At 44.1% G+C, this 22738-nt stretch overlaps 2 protein-coding genes across 2 annotated transcripts in view; both read left to right on the top strand.

The window, feature by feature from the left end:
• On the top strand, positions 1 to 13789 carry LOC107397058 (uncharacterized). The gene is made up of 5 exons (XM_070551461.1): positions 1 to 558; positions 11521 to 11583; positions 11708 to 11773; positions 13259 to 13357; positions 13435 to 13789. The coding sequence occupies exons 1-5, from the start codon at positions 470 to 472 to the stop codon at positions 13541 to 13543; spliced, it is 426 nt and encodes a 141-aa protein (XP_070407562.1). The 5' UTR covers positions 1 to 469; the 3' UTR covers positions 13544 to 13789.
• LOC139070170 (alpha-2,8-sialyltransferase 8E-like) overlaps positions 13693 to 22738 on the top strand; it is an 18022-nt gene continuing 8976 nt past the window's right edge. The window contains exons 1-2 of the mRNA XM_070551895.1: positions 13693 to 13726; positions 13785 to 13954. Coding sequence (XP_070407996.1) covers positions 13693 to 13726; positions 13785 to 13954 — 204 coding nt within the window. The remainder of the gene's footprint in view (positions 13727 to 13784; positions 13955 to 22738) is intronic.

Below are 22738 nucleotides of genomic sequence, written 5' to 3' on the forward strand. Positions count from 1 at the left end.
CAACTCCATGGAATATCAGTTTGCAACTTTTTGTCCTTTTCTTTGTCCTGATCTGCTGAAGCTACAGGTAAAACAGATAATGTGGTCAGAGTATGTCACAACAGTAATGGTACATTTAGCAGCTCAAAGTCTAACGTCTACACTTAAAGTGTTTACTGTCAAGTCAGTTTACTTTCATCTTTCCAAAACGTAATGGTATTTTTACACAAAACATATTGTTTAAGCCAAAACTGACACTTTACTGAAAACATTTTGAGAAATGGAGGCGTCAATAAAGCTGGGAATGTTTAACACAGACAAATGATCACAGCTGAGAGTCTGTGTCCGCCAGCTCAGAGCGCAGTCACGGGGGAGGGAGTCAGAAATCATGCAGATCATGCAGACATGACAAATCATATTCAAACTTTTGAAGGAAAAGGAAGCAGATGTTGAGGAGGTTAATGGACAGTGTTGGCAGGAGGACTAAAGTATGAAGGGACGCCTTTTTACTTTGATGATCACGTTGCTGTTCTTGGGGATTCTGTTGACCACGCTTTTCTGGTGCATGCTGGATACCAAGTAAGTTTAATTTCTACCTGAAACGGGAACACACACTATGGAGTTCAGGGGCGGATTTAGGACTGAAGAAGATCCGGGGCTTAACACACACGCGCGCGCACACACACGCGCGCGCACGCGCACACACACGCATGCGCGCACACACGTGACACGCACTAGTCAACATCATATATATTTGTCTTGTACCACATAATGTTTAATCTGAAGCTACATATTCAGCATATTCAGGGCAGAGTATTGTTAGTGTTTAGTGTGAGATGATAGTGAATATTCCCTTTCTTTCTCCAACAACTTTACCTGATAGTAAGCTAACTTTAGGCAAACCAGCAGCACAACAAATATTTTCAAATAAGACTCACAAACCTGAGTCAACACCAGTCTCATCAGAGCTGGGGTTCTGTCGTTGTACTTTTGGTCTAAAAAAACGTCCTTATATCCATCTTCACTCATGCGTTTCAGAGACTGCAGAAGCCAGCTGCTGAAGGGCTTCTCTTCAGTCTCAGGCTAAACTGTATACTGACTAAGTAGCCTAGTGGTAGAGTGTCTGCCCTGAGATCGGGAGATCAGGGGTTCGACTCCTGGTCGGGTCATACCCGAAAAATGGGACCCAATGCCTCCCTGCTTGACACTCAGCATTGGATTGGGGTTGGATTGGGGGGTTAAACCACCCGAGCGCGGCGTGTCTGCAACTCAGGGGATGGGTCAAAATCGGAGAATAAATTTCACCACACACCTGTGTGTGTGACGACTAAATGGGACTTTACAAAACTACTGCCAGCTGCGCCCTCTCTGTGTGACTTTGGTACTGCATGTTACTTCCGCGATTTAGATCCGGGGCTTATCATGAAAGATCCGGGGCTTCAGCCCAAGTAGCCGGGCCTAACGCCGCCCCTGATGGAGTTTATATTTGCATTGGTTACATTTTTGACCAGATAACTGATAACTTTTTCATTTCTAGCTGAGTTGCTAAAACCCATAATGTGCAGTAATTTTCGGTTGTAAAATGGGACAATAAAGTAATAAATATGGTAATGATAATTGACCTGCACTTGTATAGCGCCTCTCAGAGTAAGGACTCCAAAGCGCTTTACACTACAGTGTATCATCATTCATCTATTCACACACACACATTCACACACTGGTGATGATGAGCTACGATGTAGCCACAGCTGCCCTGGGGCGCACTGAGCACTGAGCTGCCGAGCACAGGCGCCACCAGTCCCTCCGACCTCCACCAGGAGGCAAGGTGTTTTAATTGTCTTGCCCAAGGACACAACAGCAGAAATCTTTGCCTGGAGCTGGGATCAAACCTGATTACTGGACAACCCACTCAACCTGTTGAGCTACTGCTGCCCCATGGCCCAAATGATAAAAAAAATAATAAAAATAAATCACTCTTTATTAATAGATGCCAATTACAACAAAATATCAATACGTAGCTCATAAAAGTAATAATCTACAAAAACTAAAAGTTGTGTTTATTCGCACCGCACCTTTACCAGATTAAAAAATGACAGAAAAATGAGACAGACATATGGGTGTCGCCCTCTGCGAGAAGGATCTGGCTGCAGCACGCAGAAAGGGACGGCGTCGGGCCAGTTGTCAGCAAGTGGTGCTCGCTGCGGAACCACAAAGGCGGAGATGCACCAGAAGGTGGAACTGCACCAGAGTCAGCCCCGCCCATTCCAGAGTCAGCCCCACCCATTCCATCAGAGTCAGTCCACTTCCTTCCAGTTGTCAGACTTAATAGCATTCTGGAACCAAAGAGGGTGTTATAGCTAATATCATTTAAAATGCAAGATTGAGGACTGAGTTGAGAGGTTAATTGAACCGTTTTTGTAAAGGTTCCATATAATTAAACATCTAACTTTTGGAACTTTTTACCAAGTTATATTGTCATTTCATCATAAGAAACACGCCAAAGCCATTTTTGGCCTCATTCATGCATTTTCCTCCCATCTCAGCTTCAATTTGGTCTTCTCCCCCAAAGCGGGTCTGGTCTTGGTTCTCAAATCTGGATATTCTGTGAATTTTCTGACAAATTATTTCTGAAATGACTTCTACTGAGACACCACCGAAAAACCAAATATCCCATCTACAAAAACACACTGGATGGCACAATAGAGCTCCGGACCCCAAATGACTCTCAGTTAGTAGACGCCATATTGGCAGTCAAAAAAGGTAAACAAACACGGATCGTAAACATGATCATGAACGGGATCGGCTTGGATTTTACTTCGTCGGAGCTTACTTCACACTTTAAAACCGAAGAAATCGTTTTATATAGTCAGAAATTAAATAGACTAAACATCTCCAACACTTACCGTGCCCCTGGGATACTTTTTAAAAATGCCAGAAGCTTTCAGAGCGGATTTGTTACCGGACCTGGCCGGGGAACCCCTTGGGATTCCCCCGGAGGAGCTGGCTCAAGTGGCTGGGGAGAGGGAAGTCTGGGCCTCTCGATGCTACATGCCCCCGCAACCCGACTCCGGATAAGCGGATGAAAATGGATGGATGGATGGACAAATAACAGATTTACACGTGAGTAGTTTAAATAGAGTGCTGTGCTGTTTGAATGTGTAAACTGAACGCCAAGAGAAATCACTAGTTTGATTTTTTTCCGTGAATAAAATAAAAATGTCAGGCAGGAGCGTCTCAGGATCTGTCTGAGATCTGTTTCGGTGAGACAGATAACAGCAATCCAAAGTGCTTTTTATGTGTGATCTGACAATTGATCAACCATTGCTTAAAAATTAAATACTGCTTAGCCGGTTACATGACGTTTACTTGATGCTAAGAGTAATAAGACAGAAAAAGCCACGCCAAAATAAGTTTAGGACGCCCACTAAGAATTGTATACACAGTTGAGGAAACGTTGGTTTAAGTACCTGATATGAAGTGGTCGCTGCATAAGTGCACTCTCGGGGTCCCACAGCTTCATTTTAGCCCGGTCACTAGTGCGTTTTATTACAATGATCCAACGTTTGCGGCGCAAAGATCATCAGAGACATAAAATAGTCCGCAGAAAGCAATCGAAAAAATTGAAATATAAATAAATGAAATCTATTTCAGCTAGCTAAATGAATTAATGCCGACACCACCTAGAGTCGAACCAGCATCAGCAGAGGGCGAAACAAAACAAAGGCTAACAATATTACCACTGGACTAGCAGAGATAAAACTAAATAAAGCTTGGAGCGGCCGTGGCCACAGATTCACTGAAAGGAACCTTTTCATTTTGGGATATGGGGAGTCTAATCTTCTCCCTTTCCGGTCTGCTCATGGGTCCCCAGAAGAACGAACAAATGAATGCAAGTGTAACATCCAGAAATGGTCCATTTTCACCTACATATTGACCTACACAATGTCTGGTAATCTACAGACCTAATTCCACTATCTGAGTGGAGTTTCTATCTGGTCTTCTAAAGCCCAGAATATTCTGCACTCCTTGTTGACATTTCAGGGGGAACAAGATGTCAGCCTATGTTCCCAAACAAAGCCTTCTTTTGATAAGACTGCAGGATTGCTTACTCTCATGAAAGAAGAACTTTTACAACTCATAAGTGAAATAATCATTAAATAGTAATATGGTTGAATGAACAAATTTTATATGAATATCTAATCATATAATCATATAGTGAAATGGACAATATGGTTAAATGAAATGTTTTGAAATTGTTCAAAATTCAACTGAAGTTGAAAGGAATATTATTATTACACTGAAAGATTAATAAGGATGAAATGAAATATAAGACCCATATATTTAATCAGCACACTGACTGGACAAGACACACTCACCATATCTCCATGACGCAAGTTATAGTCAACGTCACAGCACATGGATATTTTCTTATCCACAAAATCAGCATCTTCATATCTGAGGGAGGTGTGTGTCTGGGTTTGTTGGCAAACCCCTTTACAGGGCAAGTTCTGATTTATCAGTAAACCAAGATATGGCCATTATTTAAAACAGCTTCACTCCTTGAGTGATTCAGTTGAGCCTACCTCTGACTGGCCATAGGAGGAAAACTCTGCTCCCGTTGCATCTTTGACAAGCTGTCAAACCTGTTGCACGCTACAACTGACCGCAAACGGTTCCTTCAGAATAGAGCTGAACCAACTTCAACTCTTTAAGAGTTATTCCTAAGACACAAATAACAATTGTCATGACCTGGAGACATCTCAAGACTGGTCTAGTCGGAACTGCGGTTTCTTCTACAGACTTCGGTACCTCTGGGGTCCCTGGACCTCAACACATTCCGGATCTACCACGGGGGTCTTCAAGGGTACGTAGACTCGACAGATTGCGTCTGATGTGGTTTTAGAAACCATCACTATAGTTTATAGCAGACCAAATCCACTCCCACTCAGAACTCAGTTTCTTCAGATACGAGGGTGTTGATAACATCACATTCACAGATCATCACCCTTCACATTCCATCCACTTAGATTCATTAATCATATAAAGTGTCCTAGTTGTCATGTTTTAATTGTTCAGAAAATAAATTTCTTACTCTTCATAAACTTGTCTCTCTTCTTGAATTAATACGAAGTACTGACAATCCCTGAATAAACAAAGAATTCTAAATCTTCTGGTTAAACATTCAAAGACCAATCAGACTGGATTTCCAAATTTATATGGAAATTCACATCATATTGGTCAAAGTGTAGGGTAGTATATCAAGCTTTAAAAGTGCCTAAGCACCTATGTGTGATACTCCTACACAAGTCAATGGGGCTAAAAGAGCTATTTTATAATCTGCTTTGCCTTACGCCCTGGATTGCACATACAGTATGTTGTACTGCAATTGAAATGAAAAGTAATGATGGGTGTTTCAACCATGCCAGTCATGTAAATTGCGATTTATCAGCTTGTAAAAGTTCGTAGTTAGCATGGCTGCATCAGTACGTCACATATGTAACATCACTACTTAATCTCCTCTCCCCTAGCATAGCTGCTACTTACCACATGGCCAGATTTATAAGTGGTTCTTTCCTCCTGTGGGAAAGATTTGAAGTTCGCTGAACCTACAGCCCTTTTCCCTCAGTTTTCTCTGTGTCTGGTTTGATGACGTCTCTTTGGTGAAGCGCATTTGTAGTCCTGGACTTATTTTCACACAAAACCTAAAATAGCATTTCTCCCTGTTCGTTCCCCGCCGGTATCAAAATGCTTCTTTAAAATTCACGGACATCATACAAGCGGAATTAGAAAATAGCGCTTTTAGCTCCATTGACTTGCATTCATTTTTTCGCTCTTCCAGGGACCCATGAGCCGGAAGTAGATAGGTGTGACTTAGGCTCCCTATAAATTCAGACCTTGTCGTGTAGTAAATTATATTTATCTTGCTTAATTTGAACATGGAACAGAGTATTAAAAACAGTTTAAAACTAGTAACAACCAAAGTTCATATGGGTCTGACAACTGACTCGACAGCACCCCCTTCAGTTCCAGAATGTAACTGTTGCATTTTCCAAATATGGTATGGGTCTGACAACTGGCCTGACGCTGTCCCTTTCTGCGTGCTGCAGCTAGGTGTACTTGCCCTCTGCTGCCCGCGCTCTCCTCCTCGATGACACATTCCTATTTGTGATCCAATGTGTAGACTCCATTGTCTCTGTTCATGGTTGTGTGTCCACGTGTACGTATTTCTATGGCTTCCTTAATCCATGTATTTTTGATGTAGTTATGATCGTTGTGTTGTCCCAGTCCATTATATGTTTCTCCCTAGTGCAGTGATCTGTTACGGCTGATTTCTTTATTGTACTTTCTGCTTCTTGTTTTGCTGCTCTTGTGTGTCTTCCACTTGTTTCGTTCTCACACACCTTTCTATGTTCTATTGTTCGTGTGTTGAGTTGGCATCCGGTTTCTCCTACGTATGTTTTATTGTAGAGTCTGCATGGGGTTTCGTATATGACTCCACACTTATGTCCTGCTGATATCTTCACCTTTGGTGTACTAGTCTTTTTCTAACTGTTGTGTGTGTTTTGTTGGTGTGTTTGTGTTGTGTTTTTTTCATTTTTGCTATTATTTTTAATGTAATACCTTTGATGTAAGGAAGGGTCATCACTCGTTTTGGTTCTGTTTTTTCAGGATTTCTGGTTCTTTGTTTTGGATGTTCTTTTCTTTCTGTTGTTGTTTGTTGTTCTCCTTTGTTTATTGCCCATGTTGGGTATTTGCAGGTCTTTATATTCAATTGAGTTCAATTTAAGTTTATTTATGTAGCGCCAAATCATGACAAGAGTTGTCTCAAGGTACTTCACATAATAAACATTTCAATACAGGTCAGTTCATTAAGCCAATCAGTAAAAAGTTTCCTATATAAGGAACCCAGCAAATTGCAAGCATTTTGTATATGTTGGTTTTCTTGTTTACGGTCTCATTCTTCTGTTATTATGTTCACTCGGTGGTGTAATGTTCTGATCGCTGACATTTTATGTACAGTAGGATGTGCTGATGTCCATAATAAATATTGGTCTGTGTGTGTTTATAATCAGGGCACCGTCTTTTCGTCTTATTATTTTCATGCCTAAAAATGTTATGCTGCCTTCTATTTCTTCCTCATTTGTACATTTTATGTTGTTTGTGTCGTTTATGTTGTTCAAGTGTCCTGTTAGTGTCTCTGCTTGTCTTTTTGGTGTGATTTTTAGTATGTCTTCCATGTAGCATTTCCATACAGCGTTTTCCAAATGTCAGCAAAAAAGGTAAAACAACCCTTTTCCGTGTGAAAAAAGAACCAAATTTGTGAAACATTACTCTGGTATACACGTTTATTCCAGTGTTTTAGATAAGGTCTTTATTTCATTCTGGGAAAAAGGATACCACACCCGTTTATTTATCAAGTGTTTTTAAAAGCATTGTGTGAGTTGACCAAAGCACCTCACAGTTGATACAGTAATCATACCGGACTAACAAGCTATCACGACAGAGAATAAGACTTCAAAGATAAAACAAAGTAGGGCTGAAACGATTCCTCGAGTACCTCGAATAATTCGAGTACAAAAAAGCCTAGAGTCAAATTCCCTGCGTCGAGGCTTCATTTAATTCATGTTTAATTAATTCATGGCTTTGCAATTGCCTGGGGTCATGTTTCACCCGGACCGAAATGAGTCACGCACATACACTCTAGAGTCTAGACTGAATGCACACGTGAGTAGCGAATATAACTTCACTTTCTCTTAAGCCATGGCTGACAACGTGGAGTGCGAAAAAGACAGAAAATGTCAAAGATGTGGGACCATTTTTTACGTCGTGCGGCGGAAAACCTAGTCCAGTGTAAATACTGTAAAATGGATTTAGCCTACCTCGGGGCTGTCACCTTACTGTGGTGGAGGGGTTTGAGTGTCTCAATGATCCAAGGAGCTAAGTTATTGGAGGCTTAATGCCTCTGGTAGGGTCACCCATGGCAAACAGGTCCTAGGTGAGGGATCAGACAAAGAGCTGCCCGAAGACCTCTTATGATGAATTATAGGAGGCTTCCTGGCTTACCGGAAAATTAACGAGCTGTCGAGAAATATTGGCTTGCTCCCAGAGCTCAGAGATGGTTTGCACCGCGCTGTGAATTCACAGGCTCACATAAATGTCGAGATGAATCGTAAACTTGGAACTTTGGCCGAGATTCATGCTTTGGCACAAATAATGGATGCCATCAAGGAGAAAGTGGATGAATCAGCACGGATTGTGATAGATTAATGTACGCCATTATTGGGATTTTGAGAGGTTGAGGACCAAGGAACTCTAAGACACAGAGGAAATTATCTCTGTCTGGCCCCAAAACAATTTCTAATCTGAATCTGGTGCCCTTGAGCCTGTAAGGCTCCAACAAATAACCCCCCCCCCCCCCCCCCCCCGAGAAATGTGGAATGCCGTCGCCATGGCAACTCTGTCTCCTATCCCAGCCTGGGCGGGACTTTGGGCTGTGAAGGCCGGAGAATTGTTCCTGGAGTCACTGCACACTCCAAACCTCACCGACCTCCTTCCCCTGTTCAAACTGAAGTGATGTGCGCTGCTTATCGTGGCTGCAGGAACTGAAGTGTGGATAGTCCCAAACCCACCACCCCACCTAGTGGACACTTATGTTGTGTGATGTCTGAAGTCTGTTGCATCCCTGTCTGAGGTGTTATTTTATTTATTTATTTTTGCATAGCAAAGCTGCCCTCCCTGTGGAGGGTAACTCTGAAGTGCCTTTTTTCCCTCCACCTGAACCAATCCTCAGGTAACCCCTCTGATCTCTATTAAGGTAGAGCAGCTCAGGGTTGCAAATGACCACAGTCACCAATTCTCGTCATGTGTCTTGCCTATGTATGTCTGATCTCTGAATTGTGTGTACTGAAACTCTAATTTCCCTCTGGGATTAATAAAGTATCTTTGAATTTGAATATAAATGGAAACCTTGTTCCCTCGCCCAGACGTGGGTCACCGGGGCCCCCCTCTGGAGCCAGGCCTGGAGGTGGGGCACATTGTCGAGCACCTGGTGGCCAGGCATTCACCCATGGAGTCCGGCCGGGCACAGCCCGAAGAGGAAACGTGGGTCCCCCTTCCCATGGGCTCACCACTCGTGGGAGGGGCCAAAGGGGTCGGGTGCAGTGTGTGACGGGTGGTAGTCAAGGGCGGGGACCTTGGCGGTCTGATCCTCGGCTACAGAAGCTGGCTCTTGGCACAACAGTGAGACCTGGAGAGGTGCGGTTGGGAGGAACACCCCCCCCCCCCCCCCCCCGATCTGAATTCGAGTGGTGTTTTGCTATTGGACTTCTATGCCAGTCATGGATTGACCATAATGAACACCATGTTCAGACATAAAGGTGTCCATACGTGCTCTTGGCACCAGGATACCTTAGGCCGCAGCTCGATGATCGACTTTGTTGTTGTTTAATCGGACCTGCGGCCGCATGTCTTGGACACTCGGGTGAAGAGAGGGGTGGAGCTGTCAACTGACCACTACCTGGTGGTGAGTTGGCTCAGATGGTGGGGAAGGATGCCGGTCAGACCAGGCAGGCCCAAACGTATCGCGAGGGTCTGCCGGGAACGTCTGGCAGAGTCTCCTGTCAGAAAGAGCTTCAATTCCCACCTCCAACAGAACTTCCAAAATGTTCCAGGGAGGCGGGGGACATTGAGTCTGAATGGATCCTGTTCCGTGCCTCCATTGTTAAGGCGGGCAACTGGAGCTGTGGTCGCAAGGTCGTCGGTGCCTGTCGTGGTGACAACCCCCGAACCCGCTGGCGGACACTGGCGGTTAGGGATGCTGTCCAGCTGAAGAAAGAGACCTATCAGGTCTTTTTGGCCTGTGGGACTCCAGAGGCAGCTGACGGGTACCGGAAGTCCAAGCGGAATGCGGCTCGGGTGGTCGCCGAGGCAAAAAATCGGGCATGGGAGGAGTTCGATGAGACCATGGAGCAAGTCTTCCGTACAGCTTTGAGGCGATTCTGGTCCACCATCTGGTGCCTCAGGGAGGAAACGCAGTGTGCTAACAACACTATCTATAGTGGGGACGGTGTGCTGCTGACCTCTACTCAAGACGTTGTGGATCGGTGGGCAGAATACTTCGAAGACCTACTTAATCCCACCGACACTTCTTCCAGTGAGGAAGCAGAGTCTGGGGACTTTGAGTTGGCCTCTAAAATCTCTGGTGCTGAGGTCACTGAGGTGGTTAAAAAGCTCCTCTGTGGCAAGGCTCCAGGGGTGGATGAGATCTGCCCAGAGTTCCTTAAGGCTCTGGATGTTGTGGGGCTGTGATGGCTGACGCGGCTCTGAAATATCGCGTGGACATCGGGGGCAGTCCCACTGGACTGGCAGACTGGGGTGGTGGCTCCCTTATTTAAAAGGGGGGACCGCAGAGTCACATATATGTGTGTGTATGTATGTATGTATGGGAAATGTGAAAATAGGTTGGATTATGGATGCGTGTTCAAAAATAAACTTATTCATTCAGTCATTCATTAACCCCCAAGCATCTCAGTGTCCCGCCAATGGTACAAAACTCTATTGTGTTCACTAAACCTGGAAATTTAAGGGGTTAATGTCTCGGCCTTCTGGTGTTTAAAAGATAAATGTATAAAAAATACTGTTAACAGCAACCACCATGTTTTATTTATGGTGCCAGAAGCAGATTTCTCAGGGTATTGTGCTGAAAAACCATGCCCTTCCCACATGACCAGTTAGTTTTATAAGCATTAATTTACGAGAATAATTTTTAGAGGTTTTCCTGGCTAAAATATAAAAATGCATGTTTTTTTCCAGGTCCGCTTCTGTGGACTTGTACAGTTTGTTCCTTGCTGCTGCCTGTTCTGAGTTGCTGTGTGTTCAGAATCAAGTTCCAAAGATTCAGTCACAAAGCATCCTGCAACTAGCCACTTATTTAGTCTGGCTTGCCAGGCTATCCTGCAACAACTGCCAATATTAAATATGCTCCATTCTTCTGTATTGATATAGACGTGCAACTGATGCACAACTTCCTTTATTACTACTATTATTATTTTTTTTAAATTAAGAGTCTAAAAGCGGTCACATCTGGAGCTCATTACAATAGCTCACATACCACCCACCCCCAAAAGAAACACCCTTGTTTCCCAACTGAAAGAGTGACTTATTGCCTGCAAACAAAATGTCAGAAAATAAACATCATGACACAAAACTGCTCTCCTGCAATAAAGATTTCTCCAACATCATTACTTGTGCACAAGCTAATGTAATGTCATATTTAAACATATAAACTACATTCAAAAATTATATGTTGACTATTTTGTCACTTTCACGTCTGCAGATGACACTAACATTTATGCATTGCTTGGGTTTTCTGTGATGTCACAAAGTTTTTGGCCACATTTTGTGCTTATTCAGATTCTTTCACATACAGACTTAAACTAAATAGGTGTTCCTAAACAGCAGTGGTGAAGCAGTTGAACGTAGCACATATTCACTGTTATGTTTACTTACTGATCTTTTGTTGTTTATCTGTGATTTTCACAGTGATGGGAATTCTCACCAGCAGCATCCACAAATGAGAGGCGCTGATTCCTGTAAAGACTGCAGGTCAAACTAATGCAAACGTTGTTGTCAAAGACATCGCAGTATTTGCCCATCATAAATCAGGTCATATCAGCACTGCTGTGTTTACAGACCTCACTTTCTATATGGATGTGCTTATGTGTCACAGGGCGAGTTCAAAGAAAGAAATAAAGATTTGCTGGGCGAAGGAGGAGGACAAACATGAAACATCCAGGTGAAAATGCAATTGTTGGGATTTTTAGAATGAATGTTACTTGAAAGCTTTTGTTCCACATTTATGATAAATGACCCGTACTTGTATAGCACCTTTCAGAGTCAGAGGACTCCAAAGTGCTTTAAACTAGTGTATCATTCATCCATTCACACCCTAGTGGTGATGAGCTTCATTGTAGCCACAGCTGCCCTGGGGCACACTGACAGAAGCGAGGTTGCCATGCACAGATGCCCTCGACCCCTCCAGTCCCCACCAGCAGCACTCTCTGGCCAGAGCTGGGATCAAACCTTACAATTGCTGGACAACCCGCTCTACCTCCTGAGCTACTGCTGCCCCCATGAGGAACTCTTCTTGTTAAATAACAAACAGAACTTAATAAAGTCTTATGATTGTCATTCATCATCTCACAAAAATCCAATAATAATACTACCAAGGTAGTTCTACTTGATGCACACAAGCACACATGCGCTCACTCGTGCACACAAACAGACACTGTATCACGTAGCACCCCTTAGTTTTTTTTTTCTTAGAACACACAAACCAGCAGTGAGGGTGTTGTCAAGTGTTGGAAACTTTGTTTCTACTTTCTCCATTAAACTGACTGCTGTAAGCTTTTTTCTCCTGTCGTGTCATAGTGATAAGGACTCTCAGCAACAACATCCGCAAAAGAAAAGTTCCCCCAAGCAGGGGCGGATTTAGGACTGAAGAAGATCCGGGGCTTAACACACACGCGCGCGCACACACACGCGCGCACACGCGCACACACACGCATGCGCGCACACACGTGACACGCACTAGTCAACATCATATATATATATATCTTGTACCACATAATGTTTAATCTGAAGCTACATATTCAGGGCAGAGTATTGTTCCTGTTAGTGTTTAGTGTGAGATGATAGTGAATATTCCCTTTCTTTCTCCAACAACTTTACCTGATAGTAAGCTAACTTTAGGCAAACCAGCAGCACAACAAATATTTTCAAATAAGACTCACAAACCTGAGTCAACACCAGTCTCATCAGAGCTGGGGTTCTGTCGTTGTACTTTTGGTCTAAAAAAACGTCCTTATATCCATCTTCACTCATGCGTTTCAGAGACTGCAGAAGCCAGCTGCTGAAGGGCTTCTCTTCAGTCTCAGGTAAACTGTATACTGACTAAGTAGCCTAGTGGTAGAGTGTCTGCCCTGAGATCGGGAGATCAGGGGTTTGACTCCTGGTTGGGTCATACCAAAGATTTTGAGAAAAATGGGACCCAATGCCTCCCTGCTTGACACTCAGCATTGGATTGGGGTTGGATTGGGGGGTTAAACCACCAAATAGTTCCCGAGCGCGGCGTGTCTGCAACTCAGGGGATGGGTCAAAATCGAAGAATAAATTTCACCACACACCTGTGTGTGTGACGACTAAATGGGACTTTACAAACTACTGCCAGCTGCGCCCTCTCTGTGTGACTTTGGTACTGCATGTTACTTCCGCGATTTAGATCCGGGGCTTATCATGAAAGATCCGGGGCTTCAGCCCAAGTAGCCGGGCCTAACGCCGCCCCTGCCCCCAAGTCCTCTGATTCATGCAAAGACTGCAGGTGAGAACAAGCTGTTGCAGCTTTTCCTTTAGTGATCATGTCATAATTAAATGAAGTTGTGTTTTTTTTTCTTGTAGGGAGAAAATTAACAAATTGTTGAAGAATTATTCTCTCATCTGGAAAAAAGAAGAGGGCAACTATCAACAAATCAGGCAAGACTGTCTTTTCAAACGTACTTTTATTTAGATTGAAAAAAAACCTCTTAATTCATGTTTAACAAACATATAAAAAGTGACATATTAACTCCTGAGAAGCACCTGGGATGGAAGGTGAAATGTTTGAATAAAAAGTAAGAAGAGATGAAGTCCAGTCACTTTTTCTTTAAAAAACCATTAATGGTAACGTTACTAAAGCTACCTAACCCAACAGGTGAGTTGAGTGTGAAAATGTTTTGTGTTAGCATGACAAAGCCTTTGGTTTGCTAACTGATCAGTCAGAATCAACTTCTTTAGATCTCAACTGAACAACAAGTGTAACGGTTTTGACAAAGCCATCCTCACCCAGACCAACACCCCAGTGGGCTCAAAGCTCATTTATGACGGGGAGAAGAAACGTACCCATCAGGTGAACCAGGAGACTTTCAGCACTTTTGTTAAAGTAAGCTCTTATCCCACCACACACAGTATCTGGTGTTTTGATGACTCTTGTTTGTAACTTTTGGTTTCCTGAGGCATCTTGACCTGGAATCCCTTCTAACGCTGACAAACGTTTCTCCACTGTTTTAGCAGGTTTTCAGTCTTTACAGTCAAACAGAAAAAGCTCAGATCTAAGCTGCAGCCTTTTAATCTGCAGTCAGATACTTCTGAAAAGGAAACACAGAAAATGAAAAAAGAGACAAAAAGAAAAGATATCAAGAGACACTCAGGAGAGAACGTTGAACTACTGAAAGATAAAAAGATTCCTCCATAAAGATGACACATGTAGCGTCAAGCTGTATAGCGTAACGTTACATATTTGGCGAGCCAGCCATTCTTTTTCAAATCATTTAACACTACGTGTTTTTCTGACTTGTTATATTACATTACACAGGTTCTGCTCTGAACCAGATCTTCCCTCTCTCTTTTCCTCTCCCTGGTAGACAGCCTGGTAGTGGTTTATCTTGAGGAGCACTGACTCTTCGTACACCAGTACCATTCTAAGCATTTGCTTTCAACCTCATTCAACTTCTAAATGAAGAGGATGTGTGTTCATTTGAATGCGACTTTGTCACTTTTGTTTTCTGCTTGTGTGACTCGAATCAGAGAAAAGTCAGACGCCGCACAGAGCTAAATTCATAACCCATTCTGATCACCTGCGGTTAATAATACGTTCCAACGCCTAATTCTGGACATTATTCCGAAGTTCATACCAGAGAAAATACCTTTTTGGTTAATATTCCAGATAAACTTTTGAAGCAGTGGCCGTAGTCTGGACACGTCACTGAAGTGCACATTTAATATTCCCATGCCTAGCTGACTTAGCTAAAAGTGCTAGTCTCAGCTCCGTATGGAAGAGCGGTCACGACGTAAATTCCGTGAAACTACCGCTATACCGACAATTAATTACGAGAGCTTATGTGGAAGGTATGCAATTTGTGGAAGGGTTAAATTCCTTGTAATTTCAACCAATGTTCTGGTTTCTGTCCAGATCCAGCCGATGTTGCTAGGCTAAATAACATTGCTAACGTTGAGCACAGAAGATAACACAGCTGAAGCTCCTTCAGGGGCTTTATCAACAGTCCGCCGCAGCGAGTTTGCGTCTCTACTCAAAATCCCTTCAGGGTACAATTTTAGCTTAATAAACCACCGCATTTATGGGGGGGGTGGGGGGGGGGGTATGATCACACAAGCTCATGACTCTCCTTCCATTTGACACAAAGGTGACGATGCGTTGAGACATCTCAAACTTCTCATCTCAAACAGAATTGTTTGGTTTACAGTCAATTTCAACCATCAAACCCCATCTACAGAGCTCCTCTACAAAGCAGGGGAACATCCACACCGCGGTCGCACCTGCAACTTGATTGGGTGGGGCCCCTAACCAAGTCCAGCAGAGGTAACAAATACTTTTTGACCGTGACCTGTGCATTTACCAAAAGATTTGAATGTTCACCAGCACCTAACGACATGGCACAAACAACTGCTGTCCTTTTGATGAATCACATCATCTCACGACTCGGCCTCCCTGCACGTGTTAACTCAGATAGCCTCTGAGGTGATACCGTCACCTCTGAAGTGATGGAACACCTTTGGCGGATGTTGAGTGTCAAGGCCAATTTCCACATTGATTACCGACCCCAGGCTGCTGGCCAGGTAGAAAGGATGAACCAAACGTTTGTCAGCATGTTAAAGAAATACGTGTCCTCTAATCACAGAGTCTGGGATGTGAAGCTTCTGTTGGTCCTTATGGCCATACGGGCAACTCCCCATGAGTCTACAGGCGTCTCCCCATTTGAAATGATGACGGGTAGACAGATGACCCTGCCGCATCACCTGCTGTATCAGTCAGTTCAGTCCAATGCTGCTTCGGCTTACACTAACGTGCAGTATTTGAAAGACTTGAGGAATCATCTGCCTGCAGCTTTTTCTTTTGCTCAGACAAATCTGGAGAAATCAGCTGAGGGCAGGCACGCTTACTATGATCAAAAGTCCTCACATTCTGAACTCAACATAGGTGATAAGGCCTGGTTCTACAACTTTGCTCCTAAGTCTAGTCAGACAAAATTCACCTCTGGTAAACTGGCTAAGAAACTTTTGCCAAAGCGGTCAGGTCCATACCTGATAACTGAAAAACTCTCTCCGGTCGTGTATAAGATCAAAATCGCCAAAAGTAACAAGGATCCCATCTTTAATTGGGTCCACAGGAACCAAATCAAACCTCACAAGTGTTCCACAAGTTTTTGGTGATAACATCACCCATAAATCTGATCGCAAAATCAATTCGAATTGCACTAAAAGGGGGGTGAATTTTCCATCAGCTCTCCCTCGGTTCTCTGTTTCAAGTCACATAAGTTCTGTTGAGTGTATGTGTGTGCGTGGATAGAATTCATGTCTAAACACAACATAGCAACTTGGTTGACTTTGTTGTTGTCATGCTGTGGATTTCCATAGTCCTATGGCTGAGTTTGTAAAAGTTAGGAGTGAGTAAATTGACTAACTGTTATGTTGAATCCAAATTCCATTGTCCATTCCATTCCATTGTCATTTATTTTTCAATTCCTAGAGATTTTAGAATTTTTACAATTTTTACACATTTTATGACTGATTTAAGTTCATTTCATACTTCTATTTTACAATACTAATCTCTAATTCCTTCTGTGGTACATTCACATATAGGTTTGATTACTAATAACACTGATTAACTTCTGGTGTTTCCATCCATCAATCCATCCATCCATCCATCCATCCATCCATCCATCCACCCATCCATCCATCCATTTTCATCCATTTTCATCCGCTTATCCGGAGTTGGGTCATTGGGCAGTAGCCTAAGGCGAGAGGCCCAGATTACCCTCTCCCCAGCCACTTGGGCCAGTTCCTCCTGGGGAATCCCAAGGCGTTCCCTGGCCTGGTGAGAGACATAGTCCCTCCACCGTGTCCTGGGTCTACCTTTAGGTCTCCTCCCAGTTGGACGTGCCCGGAAAACCTCACCAGGGAGGCGTCCAGGAGGCATCCTGACCAGATGCCTGAGCCACCTCAACTGGCTGTTCTCGATGTGGAGGAGCAGCGGGTGTACTCCGATCCCCTCCCGAATGACCAAGCTTCTCACCCTTTCTCTAAGGGAGAGCCCAGCCACTCTTCGGAGAAAACTCATTTTGGCTGCTTGTATCCGCGATCTCATTCTTTTGGTCACTACCCAAAGCTCGTGACCATAGGTGAGGGTAGGAACGTAGATCAACTGGTAAATCGAGAGCTTCGCCTTCTGACTCAGCTCTCTCTTCACCACGAAAGACCGGTACAACGCCCGCATCACTGCAGATGCAGCACCAATCCGCCTATCAATCTCATGCCTCCAGTTTTCCCTCACTTGTGAACAAGACCCCAAGATACTTAAACTCCTCCACTTGGGGCAGGAACTCATCCCTGACCCGGAGAAGGCATTCTACCCTTTTCCAAATCCAGACCATGGTCTCAGATTTAGAGGAGCTGATTCTGATCCCAGCTGCTTCACACTCGGCTGCGAACCGCCCCAGCGAAAGCTGAAGATCACGTTCTGATGAAGCCAACAGGACCACATCATCTGCAAAAAGCAGAGACCTGATCATTAGGCCACCAAAATGGATGCCCTCCACACCTTGGCTGCACCTAGAAATCCTGTCCATTAAAATTATGAACAGAATCAGTGACAAAGGGCAGCCTTGGCAGAGTCCAACTCTCACTGGGAACGAGCCCGACTTACTGCCGGCAATGCGGACCAAGCTCTGACACCGGTCATACAGGGACCTAACAGCCCGTATCAGAGGGCCTGGTACCCCATACTCCCAGAGTACCCCCTAAAGGCCCCCCCGAGGGACGCGGTCAAGCGCCTTCTCCAAATCCACAAAACATATGTAGACAAATGTGGGCAAATTCCCACGCACCTTCCAGGATCCCCCTAAGGGTATAGAGCTGGTCCAGTGTTCCACGGCCAGGACGAAAACCACATTGCTCCTCCTGAATTTGTGGTTCAATAATCCGACGGACCCTCCTCTCCAGAACCCCTGAATGGACCTTACAGGGAAAGCTCATGAGTGTGATCCCCCTGTAGTTGGAAAACACCCTGCTGGTCCCCCTTTTTAAATAAGGGGACCACCACCCTGGTCTGCCAGTCCAGTGGGACTGCCCCCAATGTCCACACGATATTGCAGAGCCACGTCAGCCAACACAGCCCCACAACATCCAGAGCCTTAAGGAACGGGCGGATCTCATCCACCCCCAGAGCCATGCCACAGAGGAGCTTTTTAACCACCTCTGTGACGTCAGCACCAGAGATTTGAGAGGCAAACCCAAAGTCCCCAGACTCTGCTTCCTCACTGGAAGACGTGTTGGTGGTATTGAGGAGGTCTTTGAAGTATTCTGCCCACCGATCCACAACATCCTGAGTAGAGGTCAGCAGCACATCATCCCCATTATAGATAATGTTGGTAGCGCACTGCCTGGTCTGACCGGCATCCTCCCCCACCATCTGAGCCAACTCACCACCAGGTAGTGGTCAGTTGGCAGCTCCGCCCCTCTCTTCACCCGAGTGTCTAAGACATGCGGCCGCAGGTCAGATGAAACAACAACAAAGTCGATCATTGCGCTGCAGCCTAAGGTATCCTGGTGCCAAGAGCACATATGGACACCTTTATGTCTGAACATGGTGTTCATTATGGACAATCCATGACTGGCACTGAAGTCCAATAACAAAACACCACTCGAATTCAGATCGGGGGGCCGTTCCTCCCAACCACACCTTTCCAGGTCTCACTGTCGTTGCCCACGTGAGCGTTAAAGTCCCCCAGTAGAACGAGGGAGTCACTGGAAGGAGCGCATTCCAGCACCCCCTCCAAGTTCTCCAAAAAGGGTGGGTAGTCTGAACTGTAGTTTGGTGCATACGCACAGACCACAGTCAGAACCCGTCCCCCACACTTAGGCGGAGGGAGGCTACCCTCTCATTCACTGGGGTAAACCCCAATGTACAGGCACCAAGATGCGGGGCAACTAGTATGCCCACCCCTGCTCGGCGCCTCTCAGTGGGAGCAAATCCAAAGTGGTAGAAAGTCCAACTCGTCTCAAGAAAACTGGTTCCAAAGCAAGAGTCATGCGTTGAGGTGTGTCTGACTATATCTAGTCGGAACCTCTCAACCTCACACACCAACTCAGGCTCCTTCTCCACCAGAGTGGTGACGTTCCATGTGCCAAGAGCCAGCTTCTGTAGCCGAGGATCAGACCGCCAAGGTCCCCGCCCTTGACTACCACCCGTCACACACTGCACCCGACCCCTTTGGCCCCTCCCACGAGTGGTGAGCCCATGCGAAGGGGGACCCATGTTTCCTCTTCAGGCTGTGCCCAGCTGGGCTCCGTGGATGAAAGCCTGGCCACCAGGCGCTCACAAGCATGCCCCACCTCCAGGCCTGGCTCCAGAGGGGGGCCCCGGTGACCCACGTCCGGGCGAGGGAACAAGGTTTCCATTTTTATTATTCATCATAATAGGTCTTCTAGCTGCTCTTTGTCTGATCCCTCACCTAGGACCTGTTTGCCTTGGGTGAGGCCACCAGAGGCAGAAAGCCTCAGACAACTTAGCTCCTAGGATCATTGAGACACTCAAACCCCTCCACCATGGTAAGGTTGCTTCTGTGCCTGGGAACTATCTTTGTCTTCCTCTGCTGAGTCCTCAGGGCCTCTGGGATTGTTCAACAACTTCTGGTTTCTGCCAGGACCCCGTGTCCTTGAAAAGGGGGGGATATGTAACATCCATAAAGAGTCAATTTTCACCTATATATTGACCTACATCATCTTCAGGAACAAGTCCACTATCTGGGTGGATTTTCTATTCTATCTTCTAAAGCCCAGAAGATTCTGCATTGCATGTTACACATGATAACAAGATAGTCAACAAACGTTCTTTCTCCCAAGGTCTCCAAGCTTTTCCTTTTACAGCAACTGCAGGATTCCTCCCTCTGAATAAAAAGTGAACAATCTGTGCCTAAATCAATGAAGTTGAAATGAATATTGTGCTTATAGTGATCCATTTATATCTTATGATCAGTACTGTTTGATTTTACAAGTTAATCGTTATCTACACTCATACACAATGTTCATAAGATGCAAATTAAGGTAATCTCACATAAAGTTTAAAGATTCTTTATCCACAGAACTAGAACAGCTTGTATATGGAAGGTGTGGTTTTCTGAGGGATGTTTGGTAAAGCCTACAACATGTCAGATTCTGATTCGCCAGAATCATAACAGGTGGTAATAAAACAGGATTTACTTCCCAATTAACTCAGTTTCCAGCTGACACCTTGATTTGGCCAAATCAGGAAAGAAGCCTTTTTGAAACAACCTCCTTTGACCTTTATTCAAAACCTTGCCACAGCGCTGCAGGTGATTACAGACAAAACAGCTCTTTTCAGAGCTACTGTAACTCTCAGAGATCCGTCTTAGACACAACAAACCTTCATGCCTGTTGTGACCTGGAGACAACCCAAGACTCCTGGCTGGCTCGCCAAATATGTAGGGTCACGCTGTATAGCGTAACGACTGCATTTTTATTATGAACAATAAGATGTAATAATTACATATAAATATGAAATATCAACCTGATTGATCCTTGAATATTTAATCAGAAGAGTTTAGGATTCTTTGCTTGTTCAGGGACCATAAACACACTTCATATTAATTCAGGCAGAGTCAAGTATATAGTTAAAAAATGTATATTTTTCTAAACTAATTATAATACATGACAAGCTATGAATAACGATATGTGATGGAGTGTATGTGTAGTGATGGAATGTGATGTGTGAGGTGGTGTGATGTAAAGTAGATGTTTATCAGAACCTTTGTATCTGAAAGAACTTATGAATTCTGGTTGTTAAAGGATTTTGTGGTCTGCTATAAACTAGAGAGTTGATTATTGTAGCATCCAGAAATGGTGGATATCGCTAAGTGGATTACTATTTCCTGATTGGGATATCTTTTGACTATTCTTCTGTGTGGGGGTTTGCTTTCCTCAGTCCTGATGCTTCCGTGCCTGGGAACTAACTTTTCGTCCTCTGCTGAGTCCTCAGGGCCTCTGGGATCGTTCAATGACTCGTGGTTTCTGCCAGGACCCCGTGTCCTTGAAAAGGGGGGATATGTAGCATCCAGAAATGGTCAGTTTTCACCAATATATTTGACCAACATCATCTGCAGAACAAATCCACTATCTGGATGGATTTTCTCTCCTGTCTCCTAAATTCCAGACTCTGCAGCGCTGTTACACAAGATAACTCCCAAGGTCTTCAAGCTTTCCTTTTATCTCAGACTGCTGGATTCCACTCTGAATGTGTGAACTTTTACAACTTTGTCAGTTTTGACTGGCGGCAGCACGTGGTTTGAAGGAGAGGCAAACAAATAAATCAGGTTGTGGTGGCTTTATTGCAGCATATCTTGTCACCAACACCAACAACTAACACTCACTGCCTTTTATAACCAAGTGAATGATTGGAAGAAACCAAGAAAAGGGGTAATCAAAGAAATTATAACTAAATAATATTTACCAAACCCAACCACCAAATAATAAATGATACCAAACATTATTTACATAAATACAAATTATATTAACTAAATAAATCCAAGTTCACTCAAACAAAAGAAACTTGGTTTCACATAACTCCTCCAGGAATCACACCTCCTTATTTAAGTGGTATGCTCCAGCAGCTTAAAAGCAGCACCTGGGACACAAACTTCCCTTTGCTGCCCCGTCCTGCTGAGGAGACACTACCAGAAAGGTGAGTGAAACTTTGGAGATTAACTTAAACACACATTGACATTTAACCAACATTTCCTCTTTACACAGGAAGGGTGGCCAGTCCCTCTGCTTCTAAAGAACCTGTTACAAATGTCCAACACAAAATAAATCACTTCAATAACAAACCTTTTGTCTGTTACTCAATCAGAAATAACAGAACATAAATCATAATGAATGGAACCCCTGGTCTCCATTACAATCTAAAAAATTAAATAATCATATAGCTGAATGAACCAGAAGTTATAGGTTTGAATAACCTGTGCCTAATTCACTGAAGATTAAATGAATATTGTTCTGACAATAATATTGCATATTTTGATCATTACTGTTTGATTTAACAAGTTAATCAACCATACTCTATGACACAAGGTTAAAGTTAACATCACAGCACAAAGATTCTTCATCCACAGAACTAGAAAATTCCTGTATCTGATTAAGTTGTGGTTCTGAGGGATGTTTGGTAAACATCAACAAACATGTCAGATTCTGATTCGCCAGAATCATAACATGGTGGTAATAAAACTGAATTAACTTCCCGATTAACTCAGTTTCCAGCTGACACCTCGATTCGGCCAAATCGAGAAAGAAGCCTTTTTGAAACAACATCTCTTTGACGTTAAATCAAAACCTTGCCACGAAGCTGCAAGTGATTACAGACACAACAGCTCTTTCCAGAGTTACGGCAACTCACAGACGTCCATCTTGGGCACCAAATCTGCAGAGCTGGGTTGTATCTCATGGCCGGGGAAGTTGAACTCAGAGGAAGCTACCAATCTCTGAGGATCGTGGTCTCGACGTCCGGTGACCTCACCACTCTGACCGCAAACCTCCGGACCGCTGGGAGCATCTCATACAAGGGCATCGTAGACCGCATACTGGTGTCTGATGTCGTTCTATAAATCATCAACTCTTATTTATAGCAGACCAAATT

Source organism: Nothobranchius furzeri, chromosome 5, assembly GCF_043380555.1.
Source record: "Nothobranchius furzeri strain GRZ-AD chromosome 5, NfurGRZ-RIMD1, whole genome shotgun sequence".
In the NCBI taxonomy this organism is placed as follows: Eukaryota; Metazoa; Chordata; class Actinopteri; order Cyprinodontiformes; family Nothobranchiidae; genus Nothobranchius; species Nothobranchius furzeri.

What these genes read in the sequence shown, in the direction of transcription:
- LOC107397058 (XM_070551461.1), top strand. Translation starts at nt 470, where the DNA reads ATGAAGGGACGCCTTTTTACTTTGATGATCACGTTGCTGTTCTTGGGG. An exon ending in GATTCCTGTAAAGACTGCAG is followed by an intron (nt 11,584 to 11,707) that starts GTCAAACTAATG and finishes TATGTGTCACAG; the next exon opens with GGCGAGTTCAAAGAAAGAAA. An exon ending in GACAAACATGAAACATCCAG is followed by an intron (nt 11,774 to 13,258) that starts GTGAAAATGCAA and finishes TCCGCGATTTAG; the next exon opens with ATCCGGGGCTTATCATGAAA.